We start from the raw sequence: 24,424 nt of genomic DNA on the forward strand, positions 1-24,424 counted from the left end.
AATCCTTGGTGTGGAGAGTGTCTTTTGAAGTGAGAGTGAGGTTTGCTCCCGGACTGGTAAAAGATATTCTAGGAAGCCCAGTTTAATAGCCTACTGAAGTAAGTTCGGCTCTGGCCTTTGCCCACGCCCAAGCTCAAGTATGCCACCAACCCAACATAAATACCCACACTCTGTAACAAAGCAAAAACAAAGCGCGTAATGGACACTTTATAACCTTCACTCTCCTCAACCCCCCTCTGTATCTGAAACACATGTATCTTACTTGTCCACAATATCACCTTGTATTTGTTTCTCTTACCGGACCTGACACACACCTTCTTGGTATTATGTAAGCCACATTGAGCCTGCAAATAGGTGGGAAAATGTGGGATACAAATGTAAAAAATAAATAAATAAATAAATAAAGTAAGAAAGACAGAACTCTGTGTGTGGATATTTTGTTGTGTGACCCAGATCAGGGGGGGTTGCCTGACCCCAAGAACTAGTTGGTGACATCTCCCCCATCCCACCCCCAGACACTGAGCTGGGAGTGAGATCCGGGTTACATAAACTGGTGCCCAGAATGTGGAGTGATAGGGTTTAAGCCGGAGGGACTTTTGTCCAAGGATTACAAATTTTTATGGTCCCTTATACTGAATGAATGTGGCGTGGGGTGACAGTGAAAGTCCGGAGAGACTGATAAATTCAGACTTGGGACTTACAAATTTTTCCAGTACCGGATGAAGATCACTGGATTGAGAACTGTGGGTGTGAATTTTTTTTCTCACCTGGGAGTACAGGGGAACTGGCCATATCAAAGGCCAGGACAGACTGGAAACATATCATCAGAACAGTGAATACCTGAAAATGGCAGGAAGAATCCAGGAACTCAACAAGGCAGCCATTCCCATGCATGGCGCAAAGAGCAGAAGGAAAACGCGGCATGATTGGTGGATCATGTCTAGTGACGTCAGATGCACCAGAGAGGGGCAGAGGTCGAACATGAGATCCCAGGGTGGAGCCTCACGGGGGAATAAAAAGTGGAGTGGAACACATAGTTAGGGGGGAGGAAGAAGGAGAAAGTCCCTGCACGTGCTGCTGCCAAAGCAGGAAGATGGCGCATCGACTCAAGAGCCACAGTGGAGCAAGCGGTGGAAAATGGAAAAAGTATGAAGAGAATCATCTGCCCCGAATGTGCTCACTGGGATGACCCATTCCCAGTGAGGCTTTGCTGCTGTTTCTGCACTAGTAGATTCTATCAACGGAAGAACAGCCTGAGGGTAGCCCGATGCAAAGAGCTCCTAGCTCTTAGAGAACGTGTCTGTTCTCTTGAGGCTAGAGTAGCAGACTTGGTGGAGCTGAGGGAGACAGAAAGGTATATAAAGGAGACCTAAAGGGATGTTGTAGAGAAGTCCCACCTCCAGTCTGGTAGCCCTTGTGCTACCTTGAAGGAGGGAGGTCTCCTAGAAGGACAGCATCACCCTGGTGAAGTAGGAAGTACTCCTATAGCCAGGACCTGCCCACCAGGGGATGTACTATCCTCTTGCACCGAGGATATGTCTCCAAGTGCTGCCCGGGAGGGAAAGGTTAGGACAGCTGTTGTAGTTGGTGATTCGATCATTAGGCATATAGATAGCTGGATGGCTGGTGGATGTGAGGATCGCCTGGTGACTTGCCTGCCTGGTGCGAAGGTGGCGGACCTCACCTCAAGAGGATTTTATATAGTGCGGGGGAGGAGTCGGCTGTCTTGATACATGTGGGTACCAATGACTTAGGAAAATGTGGGAGAGAGGTTCTGGAAGCCAAATTTAGGCTCTTAGGTAGAAAGCTCGAATCCAGATCCTCTAGGGTAGCATTTTCTGAAATGCTACCTGTTCCACGCGCAGGGCCCAAGAGACAGGCAGAGCTCCGGAGTCTCAATGCGTGGATGAGACAATGGTGCAGGGAGGAGGGTTTTAGATTTGTTAGGAACTGGGCAACATTCTGGGGAAGGGGGAGCCTATTCCGAAAGGATGGGCTCCACCTTAACCAGGGTGGGACCAGGCTGCTGGCATTGGCATTTAAAAAGGAGATAGAGCAGCTTTTAAACTAGAAATGGGGGGAAGGCCGACAGTCGCTCAAAAGCGGATGGTTTGGGATAAGGTATCTTAAAAGGATACCTCACAAACAGGGAAGATAGGGTTTCTGGATAGTGAGGTTGCACAACAGACCATGGTAGGCCAGGTGCCCTTAAATAAAACTAAAGATCAGACAAAAGATGGGAAATCAATAGTGTCAAGTACTAAGCATCATGCAAATAGGAACAACAAACATACTCTTAAATGTCTATATGCAAATGCTAGGAGTCTAAGAAATAAGATGGGAGAGTTGGAATATATTGCACTAAATGAAAAATTGGATATAATAGGCATTACTGAGACCTGGTGGAAGGAGGATAACCAGCGGGACACTGTCATACCGGGGTACAAAGTATATCGTAGTGATAGGGTGGACTGGACTGGTGGAGTGGTAGCATTGTATATTAATGAGAGCCTTGACTCAGATAGATTACAAATTCAAACGGACACAAATCACACCTTTGAATCATTGAGGGCTGAAATTCCATGTATAAAAGGGAAAAGGACGGTGATAGGAGTGTACTACCGTCCGCCTCGCCAGGATGAGCAGGTAGACGCAGAAATGATAAAAGAAATCAGAGATGCAAACAAAATGGGCAATGTGATAATAATGGGTGACTTCAATTATCCAAATATAGACTGGGCAAATGTAACATCGGGACACGCCAGAGATGAAATCAAGGACAGCTTTATGGAGCAGCTGGTGCAGGAGCCGATGAGAGAAGGAAAAATTCTAGACTTGGTCCTTAGTGGAGTGCATGATCTGGTGAGGGACCATTATGGTACTGGGGCCGCTTGATAACAGTGATCATAATATGATCTGTTTTGATATCAACCTTGAAGTAACTATACACAGGAAGTCAAATACGTTAGTGTTTAACTTTAAAAAAAGGAGACTATGATAAAATGAGAAGAACGGGGAAATCTTGCCTGACCAATTTACTTCAATTCTTTGAAGGAGTAAACAAACATGTGGACAAAGGGGAGCCAGTTGATATTGTGTATCTGGATTTTCAAAAGGCGTCTGACAAGGTACCTCATGAAAGGCTACAGAGGAAATTGGAGGGTCATGGGATAGGAGGAAGTGTTCTATTGTGGATTAAAAACTGGTTGAAAGGATAGGAAACAGTGAGTGGGGTTAAATGGGCAGTATTCACAATGGAGAAGGGTAGTTAGTGGGGTTCCTCAGGGGTCTGTGCTAGGACCGCTGCTTTTTAATATATTTATAAATGATTTAGAGATGGAAGTAACTAGTGAGGTAATTAAATTTGCTGATGACACAAAGTTATTCAAAGTTGTTAACTCGCGACAGGATTGTGAAAAATTACAGAAGGACCTTACAAGACTGGGAGACTGGACGGCTAAATGGCAGATGACATTTAATGTGAGCAAGTGCAAGGTGATGCTTGTGGAAAAAAAGAACCCGAATTATAGCTACGTCATGCAAGGTTCCACGTTAGGAGTTACGGACCAAGAAAGGGATCTGGGTGTCGTCGTCGATAATACACTGAAACTTTCTGCTCAGTGTGCTGCTGCAGCTAGGAAAGCGAATAGAATGTTGGGTATTATTAGAAAAGGTATGGAAAACAGGTGTGAGGATGTTATAATGCCGTTGTATCGCTCCATGGTGCGACTGCAGTATTGTGTTCAATTCTGGTCGCCGCATCTCAAGAAAGATATAGAAGAATTGGAAAAAGTGCAGGATGACTTCCCTATGAAGAAAGACTAAGGAGGCTAGGGCTTTTCAGCTTGGAGAAGAGACGGCTGAAGGGAGACATGATAGAGGTAAATAAAATAATGAGTGGAGTGGAACAGGTGGATGTGAAGCATCTGTTCACGCTTTCCAAAAATACTAGGACGAGGGAGCATGCGATGAAACTTCAGTGTAGTAAATTTAAAACAAATCGGAGAACATTTTTCTTAACCCAACGCATAATTAAACTCTGGAATTTGTTGCCGGAGAATGTGGTGAAGGCGGTTAGCTTGGCAGAGTTTAAAAAGGGGTTAGACGGTTTTCTAAAGGACAAGTCCATAAACCACTACTAAATGGACTTGGGAAAAATCCACAATTCCAGGAATAGTGTATAGAATGTTTGTACGTTTGGGAAGCTTGCCAGGTGCCCTTGGCCTGGATTGGCGGCTGTCGTGGACAGGATGCTGGGCTCGATCGACCCTTGGTCTTTTCCCAGTGTGGCATTACTTATGTACTTATGTACTTAGAGATCCCGGGTGACCCCAAGCTGGACCGAAGCAAGATGTGAACCCAGATCTGGGCTGTAAATAAGGAGCAATTTTCAGCCCTGAGTAACAGCAAGGAGGGGCCAGAGAGAATGGAAGTAGCAGAGTTGAGCAGCCTGAAGGAGAGTCAGGAGACTGGGGAGCAGCAGTCAGCTTTACTTCACCTGTGGGCTGAGGCTGAGGAGCACTTTGACTACCAGCACCCTATTAACCCTATCAAACTCGGGGGACAGTTTGAACAACTAGCTGAGCCCAGGGTTGAGGGCAGGGCCGACTGGGATCCACAGGACAGACTCCGTCTTCTGTTTTGGAAGAAGACCCTAGCGGGAGATGCTGGAAACCTGCAGGCTTGCCTGCATTATACAGGACATGTTGTGCTACATGGACCGGGAGTGCCCCTGTCCACATCGAGACCGCATTGGATCTCCACAGTGTGTTCTGTGGGATGCATTAACAGGCCTTCTGTGACCAGAAACCTTGCTGCACTATCTCTGCTTGGCCACAGGGATAGTGGATGTGTCTGTGTCGTTGGAACTATCATCTAGTTGGGCCATGCGGAGTTCAGAAGTGGATTGCCTGCCTCATGAGGCCCACATAGCTAGAGAACAGCTTGAGGGAACAAAGGGGCTTAATCCTTGTCCCTGGATTGAACCAGGACAGGCTTCCTCTAAACTGCCTAAACTGAGTTGGGAGGACAGATCCTTGAAGCAGTTGATTTGGGACATGTGGAAGCTCTGGTTCCTGTAAGTCCCCCTGCCAGTGATGAGCCTGATCGGGGTTCAAACAAAAGCCTGGGTTCGGGAGGAGATACTGAACTGGATGTGCCCAGATCCCACCTGAAGACCCCATGGTTCATGAATTAATCACTGCCCAGAACTGAAATATTATGGTGTCACCCAACTTTTGCCCAGTGGAAGCCTGAACAAAGAAGCCTGACCCAAAATGGTATGGGTGAACTGAATAGTTAAGAAAGACGTAAAGTTGAAAGTTTGCCTGTGTTGAAGTATAATACGTTATTGTTTGATAATGTGGAAGGTTGGAAACCAAGGGGATAAGCTGCTAAATATTTGTTTGAGCTGAATGAAGCAGGAATAGTGAGCTTGAAAGCATGTTGAATATAATAATCAGTGGTGTAGCCACAGGTGGGCCTGGGTGGGCAGGGCCCACCCACTTAGGTTTCAGGCCCACCCAACAGTAGCATACGTTTAGTGGTAGCTGGTGGAGATCCCAAGCTCTATCAGCTGAACACTTCCCTTTGATGGTAAGCCAAGGTGGAAAGAAGCGTTTTCTCGCCAGCTGAGATATTTTTTTGGTGGTGGTGGTGGTGAAGAACACTTGGTGCCCACCCACTTCTTGTCTAGGCCCACCCAGAATCTGTTGTCTGGCTACGCCCCTGATATTAATACTTTGGAAAGAATAATAATTATGGTTAAATAAAATAGTTTAAGATGGGAACAGTTGTTTGGACTATGAAAGAAGAAAAGTTGGGAATGTGGATGTGTGTTTTTGAAGTTTATAGTGAGGAAAAAATGATGGCTGAACCATTGCATTAGCCCATGAAGGGTATGTGCTTAGAAAAAAAGGTTTGAAAGAAAATTATGTTAAAGTTTGGTTGTGTGTTGATTATGTTTGGACCACTGTAGTATAAAGAAAGAATTTGATGGATTGAGGATGTCTGTGATGGAATTGTGTGGGATTGTCATCAAAGGAAAGGGAATAAAATAGTAACATGGAAGATGGTCAGGTAGGAAAAAAAGGTTCAAACAGTTTGCCACCCTTGTTCTATCTGGGTGTCCTCTCTGAAACTGGAAGGTATATCCTAAAGTGTAAGAGGATAAATGATACATTTTCTCTGGAAGGAAAAAAAATAACACAGACTGGCTGAAGGAATATGAGAGTGTCGAGATAAGACTGATCAGTTGGATATAAGATGTGTTACTGAAGGTGAAAGAACTGTTTGCCTCCAGAACTGTAAGAAGTTGATTCAGTCTGGCCCTGGCCTACGCCCAAGCTTGAGTAAGAAAGGCAAAACTGTGTGTGTGGATATTTTGTTGTGTGACCCCAAGAACTAGTTGGTGCCCCTCCAGGACACTGTGCTGGGAGTGAGGCCCAGATTACATAAGGAAAGTGTCAAACACAGGCGATATCGGGGAAGGGTGTTGAATGCCTGGGGAAATAGCCAGGTTTTAATGAACAACTTAAATCTAAGAAGGGAGGGTTTGCTGCAGATGAAAAGAGGGAGACTATTCCGGAGGACTGGGGCCATAAAGAAAAATACACTACTGCTGGTTTGTTCCTGATGTGCTAGTTTTCGGCCCGGTAAGACCAATCTATGATCATTAAGTGACCAAAGGATTCATGATGGAGTGTAAGGAATACCAAATCGAGGAGCTTTAAAAGTCTAAAGGAGAATCTTATATTGCACCCAAAAATTAACTGGTAGCCAGTGGTGACTTTTGAAAAATGGCGATACCCATTCAAAATTTTTTTTTGCATGATAGAGAAGATGTCTAGCAGAATTTTGTATTCCCTGAATTTTCTTAAGTGATGCTTGAGAAATACCTGAACAGATAATGTTACAATAGTCGAGTTTAGAAATAATAAGTGACAAAATGAGACTGTGAAAAGAATTATGGCTGAAATAAAGTCTGATAATGTGAAGCTGTCTTAGCTTTCAGAAAGAAGATTTGACAACGGATAAGGTATGAGGCCCAAAGGAAAGGTGGGAATCGAGAATGACACCATGATATCGAAAAGAATCTACTAGGGAGATAGAGCTTAATAAAGAAAATGATTGAGAAGGAGGAGCAGACCGATTTGTAAACCAGCATGTAACAGTTTGATCAGCATTTAGAATGAGACAATGGGTAGAAAGCCAACTTGCAACAGAATCTAGGCACATTTGAAGAGCATTAAGGGATGGAGCATCAGGGTCGGTATATTAGTTGAGTAGAATATGATCTGCATAAATATAAACCAAAATCACAAATTCTTGAACTATCATAGCTAATGGGCTAAGAAACAGATTAAAGAGTAAAAGGGAAAGAATGGATCCTTGGGGAACTTCGAAATGAAATGGTTGCAAATTGGAGGAAGATGATGAGGATGAAGGTAAAACCTTAAAAGAGCGACCAGATGTATTATGTTGACATTGTAAATAGTATTATGAGCACTAGTTCACTCAAGCTCTAAAAATAACTAGAAACTCAAACCACAGCCTCACACCTATTGTGCATATATATAAACAAGAGAACACCTTTTAAGTCTCTGTGCGAAGAATTTGACCTAGGACAGAAAGACTACTTCCAATATATGCAACTATGTCATTATGTGAAAACATTGCCCCCATTGTGCTTCACGCAGGTCACATGGGAAGCTATGAGTGAAGCACTTGACCTAGAAGCCCAGTTGAAAGTGCCGCTTCGATATTTTCACCACTACCTACGAGACCTGCAAGATGCCTTAGATTATACACAAGCGTCACAACAATGGCAACAAGAGCTGAGGTGGAAACCTGACCCTGAGCAAATCCGACTTTGCCTGACAAATGTGTACCAAGTAACAGAGAACGTAACATGGCAGGAAATGCAATACAAATTTGTGCTACGGTTGTACATCTCACCGCACAGAGCGTACAGAGCGACCCTGAGGACCACGGATGACTGCCCTAAATGCGGACATATAGGGGGCTTCCCTAGGACACATGTTTTGGTTCTGTGCAGAGGTGATCTCCTTTTGGAAAAAGATAGGGCACCAAGTATCACAAATGTGGAAGGTGCAGTGGCACCCAGCACCAGGACAGCTTTTTGATGTTTACATATACGAGGAAAATCACCAGAGGGGCTCAAAGCTTTTTTGAAAAGAGCAGTCCTGATGGGCAAGCGGACAATATTACAGCTGTGGCTGCAGCCAGAATCGCCTGGAGTCGCGCAATGGCGAGGAACCATGATGCAATGCTGCATGTTGGAAAAGAAGAAAGTGGGAGATTTGGCCTCAAGGGGGGGGGGGAGACCAGTTTTGCAAAGTTTGGCTACCATTTTGGGACACTCTGACACCTGTGGCGAGAAGCCGGATTTTGAACTGTTAAATGGATCAGTAGGGGGAGAGGGAAGTGTAGTGGGAGGGGGATAGAGTTGAGGGGAGGGAGGGTGAAAATGTCAAACTGGATGGCAGGTACTGTATGATGCTGATCAAACGCTATGTAAACTGTATAGTGGGTTGTAACTTGTACAATGATATGCAGATTGGCGTATGGTGGTATGTGTCATCAATAAAAATTACCTTGAAAATAAATAAATAAATAAATAAGAGAACAAGCTATCACCCCCGCTCTAACGATTCACTATGCTTCGTAGTGGAGAAAAAAGCCTCAGTAACGCCACCCAGCCAGGCTAGCCCAAGAATTCCAGACTATAAGGCAATCTGTGTGTTATGCAAGATATGATATGTAACATATAATCATGGGCTTATCCTCTGAGAATGGTCTTTAGCACTTGCTTGTTCTCACCTTAGCTTTAGCTGAAAGAGTAACATAGTAACATAGTAGATGACGGCAGAAAAAGACCTGCACGGTCCATCCAGTCTGCCCAACAAGATAAACTCATATGTGCTACTTTTTGTGTATACCCTACCTTGATTTGTACCTGTCCTCTTCAGGGCACAGACCGTATAATTCTGCCCAGCACTATCCCCGCCTCCCAACCACCAGTCCTGCCTCCCACCACCGGCTCTGGCACAGACCATAATTCTGCCCAGCACTATCCCCACCTCCCAACCACCAGCCCCGCCTCCCACCACCAGCTATTTCTGGGGGAGGGGAGGGGAGGGCTTCCCCTGTACTAGTCAGCCCTTATAACTTGGGCCACTACCATAAAGAGTAGATTCCATTTATTTTGTTTTGCTGTAGTCATAAATCCAGCTCTGCCTGCACTTCTGGCACAAAAGCCAGAATGAAATAGCCTACCTTAAGGACCAGCTGAAGGGTTTCTCCAAAATAGTAGTGCTCTAGAAATGTTAAGTAGTAGTAGTAGTAGTAAAAAGGAAGCTCCTAGTTCCCGGTGGGAAAGGAAAATGAGAATGAGGGTCCCGACTGCTCACACAGTACAGTTCCAGAGTTTCACTGCTGCCGAGAACAGGAGTAAGCAAAAAAGTGCAAAGGGCACTGGCTCGGTCCTGGGTCGAAAGTAGCGGCAAGTAGCTCTCATCAAATCAGCACCTCTTCTTCCTCCTTCCCCCTTCTGGCTCTCTGGGCATGCGCTCAAGAGCTTTGCTTAATGCACAACAGTTGAGTGCATGCGCCAGGCACCATCCTCCCGCAGAACTCCCTAATGCTCAACGCTATGAGCGTGCCTGAATTTGCATCTCATTAGAGTTGAGCATTAGGGAGTTCCTTCACCACCGTCCGGAGTTTTGAGCATCTGGGCCTTAGTGCCTAAATGCTATAGTGCACAACTACAAGGGGCATGTCTAGCAGTTATAAATACTATCACTTGCGTACGCAACTGCCAACTTTAGGCACCTGCACGTACACCAGTCTTTGACATGGCGTAAGTTCTTACACCTAAAGTTAGGACCACACATGCCGACTTATACTGTATTGTATAATGGCAATTGCCATTATAGAATTGGCGCTTAACGTTCATATTTTTGGTGTCCTTTTTTGAATGTACCCCAAAGGGTCTAATTCATTTAGGGGCCCTTTTACAAAGCGGCGGTGAGCCCCTGTGTGTACCATTTCCCCTGCTATAGAAAATCAGGCCTGACTTTCTAGCACGGGGGTTACCCAGTGGTAATCGGGCAGTGCCGCGCGCTACCCGGTTACCACCAGGTTAGCGCAGGAGCCCTTACCGCCACCTTAATGGGTGGCAGTAAGTGTTCCCCTCCCACATGGCCATGTGGTAAGAGCAATCGTACCACATGGCTATGTGTGTTTTGAGCCTTTTTACTGCTGCAGTAAAAAGGGCCTCGGCGTGTGGCAAAAGTAGCCTCTGCCGCAACCACAAGGCCCTTTTTAACGCAGCTTGGTAATAGGGCCCTTTAGGCCTTTCCCAATTATATGTCTTGCTCAAAATGGAATATTCCTTTTATTTTTATAAAGCTACTAAGCTGCTGTCACCTATGACCAAGTCCAACATCTTGTTTAAAGGAATTTTGCTTCAGGTTTTCAGATCACGAGTGACAAAGATCACATCTTTAATGACAGGAAATATTGTAACTGGTTTTAAGTATATATTTTTTAAAAATCAGAACTTATAGTCTGTATAATGCTTCAGATTGTAATGCTTTACCTCCATGAAGGATCCTTGGAAGTCCAATATTTTCATTGACATCGCCACCTGTAAAATGCAAACAAAAGTTTGCACTTATTTTCCTGCAAAAATACTGGAAGATCTGTTGAAGAACAGTATTATGAATATGAGACAAGAAGGCATGCTTATGGGTGGACATTTTTATAACTAGGCACTTGGACTGAGAAGGCAAAAGATGCCCGTGTGTCTTTATAAAATACTAGCATAAATCTTGCAGAAATAACAGATAGCCATTCTCTCTATGGCCTAAATTCTGAGGAAGATAAAAATTACTTGGTATTCCTGTTCACAGACATAATGCTTTTTCACATACTTTACAAATAGGTTTTCCACCTTTGAAAAATATTCATTTAAAATCCTTCTATGATCATTCATTTTCCTATCTCGAGAATAGAGACAAATATCATATCTCTGCTTTAGAAAAGCCTTAAAAACATATTTGTTTGCAGAAATGAATTAATTATGTTTTTGTGGATGAAGGTACATCCCTCAGTTGTGAAGGTTCCCTTTGTTGTGATCTGCTACGAATTCTATTTGGAATGTGAGTGGCATACAAAACATGTATAGAATAGAATAGAATAGCTGAATCCACATACCTATACACCAGCTCGAGAGTGGTTGTATATGTATGCATGTACAATATGCATGATCATGCATATGTTATAAAATATATACACAAATCACAACACTACCTCTGCTATACCCCAAAAACTCCAGAAAGTACCCCTACACCAAACACACATACAAGTATGCACTAGCTTACCATCACATGTATTTGTGCATTTGGGGTCATTTTCTGAGAGGCATACATGTGTGTATATGAAGTTTTATTTAAAAAAATATATTTATGCAATTTAAAAGAATTGCCTTCAGGAATTATGAATAAAAAGGAAATTAGGAAATCACAAAACACAAAAACTTTAATTAATCATGCAAGGGAAGGACTGTGTTCACTTTCGCCCACAACGGGCTAGATTCTATATATGGTGCCTGAAAATTCTGTGCAGAAAAAAAAAGGAAAGGCTTATTCTGTTTTTGTACATCTAAATTTTATAGAATACGCCTAAAGTTCCGCACGGTTTATAAAATAGCCCAGCACCCATCTGCACAACTAAACTTAGTCACAGTTATGCCAAGTAAAACTTGGTATATTATTATTATTAGCATTTGTATAGCGCTACCAGACGCACGCAGCGCTGAACAACTGATACAAAGAGACAGTCCCTGCCCAAAAGAGCTTACAATCTAAATAATACAGACAGACAAAGACAGTTACAGGTGAGGGAAGTAATAGGTGAGAAGGGAGGAAGGGACAAGGGGAGGGCAATTGTGGCTAGGAGCCAAAAGCAGTAGTGAAAAGGTGGGTTTTCAGCATAGATTTGAAAACAGGTAGAGATGGAGCTAGACGTATAGGTCCAGGAAGTCTATTCCAGACCTAAAGTGCCGCGAGAGAAAAGGAGCGAAGCCTGGAGTTAGCAGTGGAGGAGAAGGAGGACGACAAGAGAGATGCAGACACCTAAATTAGGTGCAGACCCGGTATATTCTATAACAATGCACATGGATTTTAGAAATGCCCATCACCCGCCCATTCCATGCCCATTGCCACGTCCCCTTTTCAACTATGCAACTTAGAATTTAGGTGCATCACGTTACAGTATAAGCTTAGACAGTTGTGATCGTAAATTCTAATTAATGCCAGTGTCAATAATTGCTTAAGTGGCAATTAGCACTGACTGGCTTGTAAACTAATTGAGTTGTGCACACAAATGCAGAATGCGACCAGATTTGTGCATGCAACTTAAGTTGCACTATATAGAATCTGGAGGAATATGTTTAAGGACTAAATAAGGAAATTACTTAAAGAAATAAACATGATGAATTCTATGAGAAGAGTTATAATGAACTAACAACAGCTAGTTAAGGATTTACTGTTATGGGAATACCCCACTTACTGCATCAGTCTCTCTAGCTGAAAGAAAATCTATGAGCTGTTTAGGGTCAAAAAATACAATTTTGTACCATCATATGTCACAAAATGACAAGAGAACTTCGGCATAAATGTACCCCCTATATCAATGCCAAAAACTCATTTTGCCTAGTCTGAGTACTCTAGAAAGAACAGGAAATATAAAAACATAAGACCCATAAAATTGCTCATTAATATGTCTAAAGTAAAGTCTAAAAACTACTTTCTGGTCTGGTTCCAAAACAAATGTAACCGACAGAGTGGATGGGAGAGGTAAGAAAAAAACCAGGACAGAAAAGAGCCCTGAAATCCAAGTAAGGACAGTGTTTCAAGGAGTAGGCGGTGATCAACAGTGTCGAGAAGGATGAGGATAGAATAGAGACCTTTGGATCTGGCCAGGAACAGGTCATTAGAGACTTTAGTAAGGGCTGTTTCAGTCGAATGAAGAGGGCGAAAGCCAGAATTAAGTGGCTCAAGAATAGCTTGAGATGGAAGAAAGTCAAGATAACGATGGTGAACAACATGTTCAAGTACCTTGGACAGGAAAGGGAGGAGGGAGATGGGGCGATAGTTGGAAGGGCAGGTAGGAAGCTATCCAAACCTTTTTTAAAACCCTGTTAACTGCTTTTACCACATTCTCTGGCAATGAATTCCAGAGTTTAATTACACATTGAGTGAAGAAATATTTTCTCTGATTTGTTTTAAATTTACTACGTTGTAGCTTCATTGCATGCACCTAGTTCTGGTATTTTTGGAAAGAGCAATTCACATCTACCCATTCCACTCCAATCAGTATTTTATACACCTCTATCATATTTCCCCTCAGCTGTCTTTTCTCCAAGCTGAAGAGCCCAAGCCGTTTCAGCCTTTCCTCATAGGGAAGTCATCCCACCCCCTTTATCATTTTCATCACCCTTCTCTGTACCTTTTCTAATTCCACTATGTCCTTTTTGAGATGCGGCGACCAGAATAGAACACAGTATTTTATTTATTTTATTTTTGTTACATTTGTACCCCGCACTTTCCCACTCATGGCAGGCTCAATGTGGCTTACATGGGGCAATGGAGGGTTAAGTGACTTGCCCAGAGTCACAAGGAGCTGCCTGTGCCTGAAGTGGGAATCAAACTCAGTTCCTCAGTTCCCCAGGACCAAAGTCCACCACCCTAACCACTAGGCCATTCCTGTGGTTGCACCATGGAGCAATACAAAGCCATTATAACATCCTTGTTTTTATTTTCCATTCCTTTCCTAATAATACCTAACATTCTATTTGCTTTCTTTTCTGCTGCAGTACACTGAGCAGAGGGTTTCAAAGTATCGTCAACGATGACTCCTGCTTGGTGACTCCTAACGTGGAACCTTGCATCACATAGCTATAGTTCGGTTTCCTCTTTCCCACATGTATCACTTTGCACTTGCTCACATAAAAAAATCATCTGCCGTTTGGATGCCCAGTCTCCCAGTCTCGTAAAGTCATCTTGCAATTTTTCACAATCCTCCCGTGATTTAACAACTTTGAATAACTTTGTGTAGTCTGCAAATTTATTTACCTCACTAGTTATTCCTATATCTAGATCATTTATAAATATGTTAAAAAGCAGCAGTCCCTACACAGACTCCTGTGGAACCCTACTATCCACCCTTCTCCATTAAGAATATTGACCATTTAACCCTACTCTCTGTTTTCTATCCTTTAACCAGTTTTTAATCCATAGTAGAACACTACCTCCTATCCCATGACTTTCCAATTTCCTCTGGAGTCTTTCATGAGGTACTTTGTCAAATGACATTTGAAAATCCAGATACACAATATCGATCGGCTCATCTTTATCCACATGTTTGTTCACCCTTTCAAAAAAAAATGTAGTAGATTGGTGAGGCAAGATTTCCTTTCACTAAATCCATGTTGGCTTTGTCTCATTAATCAATGCTTTTGAATATGCTCTGTAATTTTGTTCTTTACAATAGTCTCTACCATTTTGCCCGGCACCGATATCAGGCTCTCCGGTCTGTAATTTCCCAGATCACCTCTGGAACCCTTTTTAAAAATCGCGTTACATTGGCCACCCTACAATCTTCCGGTACCATGCTTGATTTTAAAGATAAATTACATATTACTAACAATAGTTCTGCAAGTTCATTTTTCAATTCTATCAATGCTCTGGGATGTATATCATCTGGTCGGTCCCAGCGATTTACTACTCTTCAATTTGTCAAATTGTCCCATTACATCTTCTAGGTTTACAGAGATTTGATTCAGTTTTTCTGATTCGTTAGCATTGAATACCACTTCTGGTACTGGTATCTCTCCCACATCTTCCTAGGTGAAGACCGAAGCAAAGAATTCATTTAATCTCTCTGCTTTGGCCTTGTCTTCCATGAGTGCCTCATTTACCCCTCAGTCATCTAGCGGTCCAACCAATTCTTTTTTTCTGGCTTCTTGCATTTAATATACCTAAAAAAGTTTTTACTATACATTTTCGGCTCCAACGCAATCTTCTTTTCAAAGTTTCTCTTTGCCTTCCTTATCAGTACTTTGCATTTGATTTGACATTCTTTACTTAGTTTCCCATTATTTTCAGTCAGATCCTTCTTCTATGTTCTAAAGGATTTTCTTTTAGCTCTAATAGCTTCCTTCACCTCACTTTTTAACCATGTCGGCTGTCGTTTGGTCTTCCTTCCTCCTTTTTTAATAGACGGAATATATTTTGCCTGGGCTTCCAGGATTGTATTTTTGAACAGCGTCCACGCCTGATGTAAATTTTTGACATTTGCTGCTGTTCCTCTAAGATTTTTTTTTCACCGTTCTTCTCATTTTATCATAGTCTCCTTTTTGAAAGTTAAATGCTAACATATTGATTCCCTGTGTATACTTACTGCAGAGCTTATATCACATCTGATCATGTTATGATCACTGTTATCAAGCGGCCCCAGCACCATTACTTCCTGCACCAAATCATTCGCTTCACTAAGGACTAGGTGTAGAATTGTTCCTCCTCTTGTTGGCTCCTGAACCAGCTGCTCCATAAAGCAGTCCTTGATTCCATCAAGGAATTTCACCTCTCTAGTATGCACTGATGCTACATTTATCCAGTCAATATTGGGGTAATTGAAATCACCCATTATTATCGTGTTCCCCAGTTTGTTAGCCTCCCTAATTTCTGATAATATTTCTACAGTTGTCTCTTCATCCTGGCCAGGTGGATGGTAGTACACTCCTATCACTATCCTTTTCCCTTTACAATTTCAATCCATAGGGACTCCAAGATGTGCTTTGTATCCTGTAGAATTTTTAGTCTATTTGATTCAATTTAAGGCTCTCCTTAACATACAATGCTACCCCTCCACCAATTTGATCGACCCTATCACTGTGATATAATTTATATCGTGGTATGACAGTGTCCCACTGGTTATTCTCCTTCCACCAGGTCTCAGAAATGCCTCATATCTATTTTTTCATGCTCCCATTTTATTTCTTTGGCTTCTATCATTCACATATAGACATTTCAGACTATGGAGTGGAGGTGTGGCCTAGTGGTTAGGGTGGTGGACTTTGGTCCTGAGGAACTGAGTTCAATTCCTGGCATAGGCAGCTCCTTGTGACTCTGGGCAAGTCACTTAACCTTTTTCCTAATTTTGTCATAGTCGACCTTTCGAAAATCTAAAAATTTGTTGTCATCCGTTGATTTTCTATGTAAGTGTATAGAGAACTCTTTATTATCATACGTGATCATGATATCCAAGAGTGAAATAACTCTTTTATTAAAGTTCATCTGAAAATTTAAACTATCAAGACTGTTTAACCATTAATAAAATGATTACAGTTCTTACACTGTTCATCTCTATATCATGAATATATCATCTATATAATGCTTCCATAGGCAGAAGTTATGTTTAAATGACTTTTCTTTAAGAAATTTCTCTTTAACATCTGCAACATAAAGATTTGCTACAGAGGATGCCATGGTGGCACCCATCGCAGTACCTTTCACTTGCTGATTTGATGGTCTTTTTACAAAGGCGTGCTAGTGTTTTTAGCATGCACTAAAAATAAGCATGTGCTAAACGTTAGTCGCCCATATATTTCTATGGGCATCACTAGCATTTAGCACGCGCTAATGATTAGCGCTCCCTAAAACTGCTAGCGAGCTAGGGACAGAGAAAGTACCTGCATATAATATGTACAGTGCTGTGTATATCTAGTAGTGCTATAGAAATGATTAGTAGTAGTAGTAGTAGTAGTAGTAAAAGACCTCCTGAATGTATTTTGGAAGGCACAGAAATTCTCAAGTCAACGCTAGAGTGGCTAATTCCACAACAAATTATGTAGGTATTCTAAAGTTAAAGTCTCTCTGAATAAGAGTGGCTCTGATGATATCTACTGTCTCTTTCTGTGGCACCTTGGTATAGAGTGATTCAACATCTAATGTGACCAAAGTGATGTCCCTTTCACATATCAAATATTTAAGTGTGTTAATGACATCAGCTGTGTCACATGTGTAAGATGGTATTCTACTGATGAACATTCTAAGGAGCATGTCTATGGAGGCTCAAGCAGTGATCCTATTGTAGAAATGATGGGTCTGCTAGGTGGATGATGGAGATTCTTATGAATTTTCAACAAAATGTATATTGTAGAAGTAATTGGATACAGTACAGTTAGAAAATCAATCTCTTTATTAGTTAAAAAGCCTGCTGCCTTTGCAATATCAATAAGGCCTTCAATTTTTTCTTGGATCTTAGGAGTGAGATTTGATTTTAATTTCTTATAAAAGATGCTATCGTCTAGTTGTCTGTTAATTTCTGCAATATAGTCTCATTTATTCATGACAACAATGCCTCTTCCTTTGAATGTAGTTTAAAAATAAACCTCAGAAAGGCATTATATCAAGTCCCATTTCCATTTCCCTTTATCTGCAGGCTTAATAACAATGGAATCGTTTGTCCAGAGTGAGTTTATTGCCAATTTTTCTTCCCTTGTAAACTTGTAAAAATCTCTGCCATTTTTCCTTCTCCAATTCAGCAATATCTCTCAATATAACTATCTCATATGTATGAATCAGTAGATTTACTGTGCCAGGTCTTTAGTTACATTATACATTGAATCATTACTAATGTGCCATAGAAAGGCATTATATATCATTTGAGTCACTTTTATTCAACGACTTTAACCTTAGAATACCTATGACTTTGTTGTAGAATTAGCCACTCTGGCACTGACTGAGATTTTCTTTCCTTCCAAAATTCATTCAGCAAGTGAAAGGTACTGCAATGGGTGCCACTATGACACCCTTGGTAGCAAATCTTTATAGTGCAGATTTCAAAGAGAAATTGTTTACAGAAAATTAATTTAAATATAACATCTGCCTATGGAAGCATTATATAGATGATACATTCATGATATGGAGAGGAACCATGCAAGAACTGCAATCATTTCATCAATGATCAGATGCAGTATGATTAAAGAGCTATTTTATTCTTTGTATAACAATGAACAGTTCTCTACAGACTTATATAGAAAACCAACTGATATTAACAAATTTTTAGATTTTAAAAGCTGCCATAATAGATCACTAAAAATGAATCTGCCATACAGCCAATTCTTAAGATCAGATATTTAGAGAAAGATCAGGAGAAATTAAACTGAGATTTAAAGAAAAGGGGTATCTGAGAAAATGTGTTAATGAGGGTTTTAAATGTGCAGCTAATACAGAGAGAGAGAGAGAGAGAGAGAGAGAGAGAGAGTGTAAACTTTGCATGTAGTTAGAAGAGATCCAAAGACTGACAGAGTTGTGTACGCATTACCATTTAACCTTATGTCTAGGGACATCACTAGGGTCCTAAAAATGCATTGGCATATTGTACAAAATGATGAATGTTTCTCTGACAGAAGACTGATGATAGCACACAAAATGAAAAGAAACCTTAGGGATTTACTAGTCCCATCAACACTACCCATGCCCAAAAAGATTTGACAGATATTTAGGATATTTTTGAAGTGGAAATTGTACAGTCTGTTCTGTAAATATGAAAACTGCTGTATTCATTCATCCCGAAATTGGGAAGACTTTTATGCTGAAACAGTTTACCAACTGCAAGAGTAAGGGCATTGTTTATGTGGCTGTATGTCCATGTGGCTTGCTTTATATTGGCAAGACTACATTAATACAAGAATTATGGAGCACAAAAGTGCAATTAAACAAAGTTGAAGATTAAGTTTTGGTGCAACATTCTCTTAAGGCTGAACGTGTGTTTGAAGAGTATAAATTTTGTGCCCTGTCATAACCAAAATGCTCATGGAGAGGAGGGAATATAGATAAGTTATTACTCAGAACACAGCAAAAACTTATATTTGATTTTAATACTGTGGCACAGTATGGTTTAAACCTTGAGTTTGATTTTTCAGTGTTTCTGTAATTTTATAATTTAGATGATTGTTCTGGTTTTTTACTATCATTTTTTATATTTTGATACACTGGTTATTTATGAGTATGCTGCTTTATTATTTTATTGGACTGTATAGCTTTCATAGTGTATACTCATATGGTTTAATTATTTAACTTTTTATACAAGTGCTCTTTTATTCAGAAGTTCCCTGGTTAACTTTCATTTCTTATGCATGGGTTTGCTACACAAGCAGATCATCCACCTCATAATCAAAAGTGAAAGACGCCCATATTTCGACCTAAATCGGGAGATGGGCATCTTTCTCGCATGGGTGCCCAAATTGGTATAATCGAAAGCTGATTTTGGGCGTCTTCAACTGCATTCCGTTGCGGGAACGAATAAAGTTGACGGGGGCATGTCAGAGGCGTGTGAAGGCAGGACTGGGGCGTGGTTATCGGCCGAACAGAGATGGGTGCGCTCGGCCGATAATAGAAAAAAGAAAGGTGTTTTTAGCGAGAATTTAGGTCACTTTTTTTGGACCCTTTTTTATCACGAACAGGTCCCCAAAAAGTGCCCTAAATGACCAGATGACCACCGGAGGGAATCGGGGATGACCTCCCCTGACTCCCCCAGTGGTCACTAACCCCCTCCCACCAAAAAAAAAAGGAAGTTGGAAAACATTTTTTACCAGCCTGTATGCCAGCCTCAAATGTCATCCCCAGCTCCATCACAGCAGTATGCAGGTCCCTGGAGCAGTTTTTAGGGGGTGCAGTGGACTTCAGGCAGGTGGACCCAGGCCCATCCCCCCCTACCTGTTACACTTGTGGTGGTAAATGGGAGCCCTCTAACCCCCCCCCCCAAAACCCACTGTACCCACATGTAGGTGCCCCCCTTCACCATTAAGTGCTATGGTAATGGTGTTGAGTTGTGGGGAGTGGGTTTTGGGGGGGATATGGGGAGCTTAGCACCCAAGGGAAGGGAGCTATGCACCTTGGAGGTAATTTAATGTTTTTTTCTATTTTTTAAATGTGCCCCCTAGGGTTCCCGGTTGGTGTCCTGGCATGTGAGCGGGACCAGTGCACTATGAATCCTGGCCCCTTCCACGACCCAAAGCCTTGGATTTGGTAGTTTTTGAGCTGGGCCACTTCGGTTTCGATTATTGCTGAAAAATCTAAAACGCCCAGCTAAAAAAACGCCCACATCCAATGCATTTGCCTGGCACAAACCGTATTTTCGAAACTAAAGATAGACGACCATCTTTTTCGAAAATACGGTTCGGCCCGCCCCTTCACGGACCCGTTCTCAGAGATGGACGTCCTTACACATGGGCGTTCGTGTTCGATTATGCCCCTCCACGTGACCTTAATCAAATCTATAAGTTCCAGGTGGGAAAGGTGGGCTTTTTTTCAACAGAGCTTCTGGTTGAAGGAGAGAAACAGTGAATACTTGTGGTTTTGCTTTGGGTTTTTTTTCCTGATTTGTTCATTTGTGTGGAAAGTTTAAATTAATTTTCTACTCCCTCCTCTCTTTATACCATTTGTGGTCCCACCTAGCTACTTTGACAAATACTGATCTACCTCCTAAATATCAAGCACTTTTTTATGTTTTCTGTACAGTACTCATTCATGGTTCAATTGCCTAGTCTTCTATGTGTTTATGATTTTACAATCTGCATTAATTACGTATATCAGCAATGCTTCTATAGTAGATAGGTTTTTAGTTTGGCTTTGCATGTTTTGATTTAGATTTCATTTTATCTTGGCTCTACATGTTTGGTTTAAAGATTTTATTCTGACTTTCATGTTGTTTGGTTTAAAGATTTTAAGTATTTGTAGCTTTTATGTTTGCGCTCATATGTTTTTAAATGAAATATTTTATGTATGATATGTAATTTTGTTCTGTTTTTAAAAGTTCTTTAGGCCCCTGATGCAGCCCAATAAGGAGAAACTTTGCTAAGTATGGTGCTGTTCTTGTACTCCTCCACTACTGTTGAAAAATAAAATTGATATTTGCATTCATTTTACATACTTTAGTCCTCTTTTGGCCCATTCAATCCCTTTGCCATTCTGGGGGAACCCCAGCCATTCAGGTTTTCAGGATATCCACAATAAATATGCATAAGATAGATTTGCATACCAAGAAGGCAATGTATGCAAATTGATCTCATGAATATTCATTGTGGATATCCCACAAACCTGAATGGTTGGGGTTCCTCTAGGACAGGTTTAGGAATCACTGGTGTAAGTGATGCCACTTGTGCAAACACGTGTGATTTTGATGCTTATAAAATCTCAGTTTCTTATTTTTCTAAACAAGTAGAAAACATTTTTCTTAAAATTTTTCTTAATTTAGTTCAGAGATAATTTTATTGAAACTGTAGACAGGGTAAACAGGAAATCAGTGAAACCTTGAAAATACTAGACCAGCCACCTTATAATTGAAAGAGAAAAACGCCTAGATTTCGACCCAAATCGGGAGATAGACGTTTATTTCACAAAAACGAATAAATCGGTATAATGGAAAGCAGATTTTGGACGTTTTCAACTGCACTCCATCGCGGAAGCGTACAAAGTTGACAGGGGCATGTCGGAGGCGTGGCGAAGGTGGAACTGGGGCATGGTTATCGGCCGAGGAGAGATGGGCGCCTTTCGCCGATAATGGAAAAAACGTATGCGTTTGTAGCTAGAATTTAGGGCACTTTTCCTGGACCCTGATTTTCACTAATAAGGCCCCAAAAAGTGCCCTAAATGACCAGATTACCACCAGAGGGAATCGGGGATGACCTCCCCTGACTCCCCCAGTGGTCACTAACCCCCTCCCACCACAAAACATGATGTTTCACAACTTTTTATTTTCACCCTCAAATGTCATACCCACCTCCCTGGCAGCAGTATGCAGGTCCCTGGAGCAGTTGTTAGGGGGTGCAGTGGACTTAAGGCAGGTGGACCCAGGCCCATCCCCCCCTACCTGTTACAACAGTGCTGCTTAATGCTTAGTTGTCCAACCCCCCCAAACCCACTGTACCCACATGTAGGTGCCCCCCTTCACCCCTTAGGGCTATAGTAATGGTGTAGACTTGTGGGCAGTGGGTTTTGAGGGGGATTTGGGGGGCTCAACACACAAGGGAAGGGTGCTATGCACCTGGGAGCTCTTTTACCTTTTTTTTTGTTTTTGTAAAAGTGCCCCCTAGGGTGCCCGGTTGGTGTCCTGGCATGTGAGGGGGACCAGTGCACTACGAATCCTGGCCCCTCCCATGAACAAATGCCTTGGATTTATTCGTTTTTGAGCTGGGCGCTTTCATTTTCCATTATCACTGAAAAACAAAAATGCCCAGCTCACAAATTGTCGAATAAAACATGGACGTCTATTTTTTTCGAAAATACGGTTCGGTCCGCCCCTTCACGGACCCGTTCTCGGAGTTAAACGCCCATGGAGATAGACGTTTTCGTTCAATTATGCCCCTCCAGGGGTTCTCAATCCAGACCTCAGGCCACACCCAAACAGCTAAGTTTTCAGGATACTCACACTGAATATACATGAGATAGATTTGCATACAATAGAGGCAGAGCATGCAACTCTATCTCATGCATATTGTGTGAACCAGTTACAATCCAGGATTTCAGTCATTTGCTGGCATCATCTAAAGATGCCCTATGAAGTTCTTACCTAATGAATCAGCAGGTAAACCAAAGACTTGCACTTCACATACAGTCAGAGATTCCTCTCGTTCTGGGACCATAAGAGTCACATATCGTCCCTCCATCCCATCACAATCAAATGAGAGTGTCTCCCCAAGCTCCATTGAGGTGATAGTGGCACAACTAGGAGACCAAAGGACATCGTAATTAGTCAAAGATGTATCTAAGGTCTGGTTGCTAAATTTGAAATTCATTGAAATGTTTTCTTTGATCCTCAAGCCGTACATGTTATTTAATACTGCACAGTAGTGCTATATGCTTTGGGGGTTGATTCACATTGATCCAAATCTAGGGTTTTTCTAAACATATCCTTTTAAAAGAAATTGGACATTTGACTGCTATTCACACTACTTTGGAGCATTAAAAAGGTCCTAAAAAAAGATGGAGTGTGGAGATGGTTTGGCCAACTTCTCATTATTGTGCTCTATTCTGCCTCAAGGTCGGTCCCCCCCCATCCCCATATCGCATCAGCTCGTAATCTTGGGGTCATCTTCGACTCCTCTCTCTCCTTCTCTGCACATAGTCAGCAGACTGCTAAAACCTGTCGTTTCTTTCTCTATAATATCACCAAAATTCACCCTCTCCTTTCTGAGCATACTACCAGAACCCTTATCCACACTCTTATCACCTCTTGCTTAGACTATTGCAACTTGCTTCTCACAGGTCTCCCACTTAGCTATCTCTCTCCTCTTCAATCTGTTCAAAATTCTGCTGCACGACTTATATTCTGCCAGTGTCGCTATGCTCATATTAGCCCTCTCCTCAAGTCACTTCACTGGCTCCCTATCCGTTTCCGCATACAGTTCAAACTCTTCTTATTGACCTATAAGTGCATTCACTCTGAGGCTCCTCAGTACCTCTCCACTCTCATCTCTCCCTACACTCCTCCCCGGGAACTCCGTTCACTGGATAAATCTCTCTTATCTGCACCCTTTTCCTCCACCGCTAACTCCAGACTCCGTTCCTTTTACCTTGCTGCACCATATGCCTGGAATAGACTTCCTGAGCCAGTCTGTCAAGCTCCACCTCTGGCTGTCTTCAAATCTAAGCTAAAAGCCCACCTTTTTGATGCTGCTTTTAACTCCTAACTCTTGTTCACTTGTTCAGAACCCTTATTTTATCATCCTCACCTTAGTAATTCCCTTATCTCTTATTTCTCCTGTTTGTCTGTCCGAATTAGATTGTAAGCTCTGTCGAGCAGGGACTGTCTCTTCGTGTTCAAGTGTACAGCGCTGTGTATATCTAGTAGCGCTATAGAAATGATAAGTAGTAGTAGTCTTTGGAGTTCTGGAATCTTGCTAATCCTTGGGATTCTGCACAGAATGTTGCTTCTCTTTGGGATTCCGGAATCTTGCTACTCTTTGTCCTTATCCCTTATTTGTCCTGTTTGTCTGTCCTAATTAGATTGTAAGCTCTGTCGAGCAGGGACTGTCTCTTTGTGTTCAAGTGTACAGCGCTGTGTATATCTAGTAGCGCTATAGAAATGATAAGTAGTAGTAGTAGATAAGTGACTTTTATTTGGCCCTTCCAAAGCCTCTGTTCTGACTAGACTGACTCCTTTGCAAATCGGCAGCTGTTGAAAAAGTTATGTCTGCATGTGACATGCTCATAAGTGGCCTCCCTTTTACCTGTGCAGCTATTTCTTATCCACCCCTGGAACATCATGGGAAACAGCATGTGAGGCTGTTTCCTTTTCCTCTATCCTATTCCACTGAAACAGAACAGTGAAG

The 24,424-nt window shown here is 41.9% G+C and overlaps 1 protein-coding gene across 1 annotated transcript in view; it reads right to left on the reverse strand.

Moving 5' to 3' along the window:
• LOC115467264 overlaps positions 1 to 24,424 on the reverse strand; it is a 145,507-nt gene that overhangs the window by 45,643 nt on the left and 75,440 nt on the right. Inside the window, 2 exon segments of the mRNA XM_030199080.1 lie at positions 10,622 to 10,669; positions 22,663 to 22,817. Coding sequence (XP_030054940.1) covers positions 10,622 to 10,669; positions 22,663 to 22,817 — 203 coding nt within the window.

Source organism: Microcaecilia unicolor, chromosome 3 (genome assembly GCF_901765095.1).
Source record: "Microcaecilia unicolor chromosome 3, aMicUni1.1, whole genome shotgun sequence".
NCBI classification, from domain to species: Eukaryota; Metazoa; Chordata; class Amphibia; order Gymnophiona; family Siphonopidae; genus Microcaecilia; species Microcaecilia unicolor.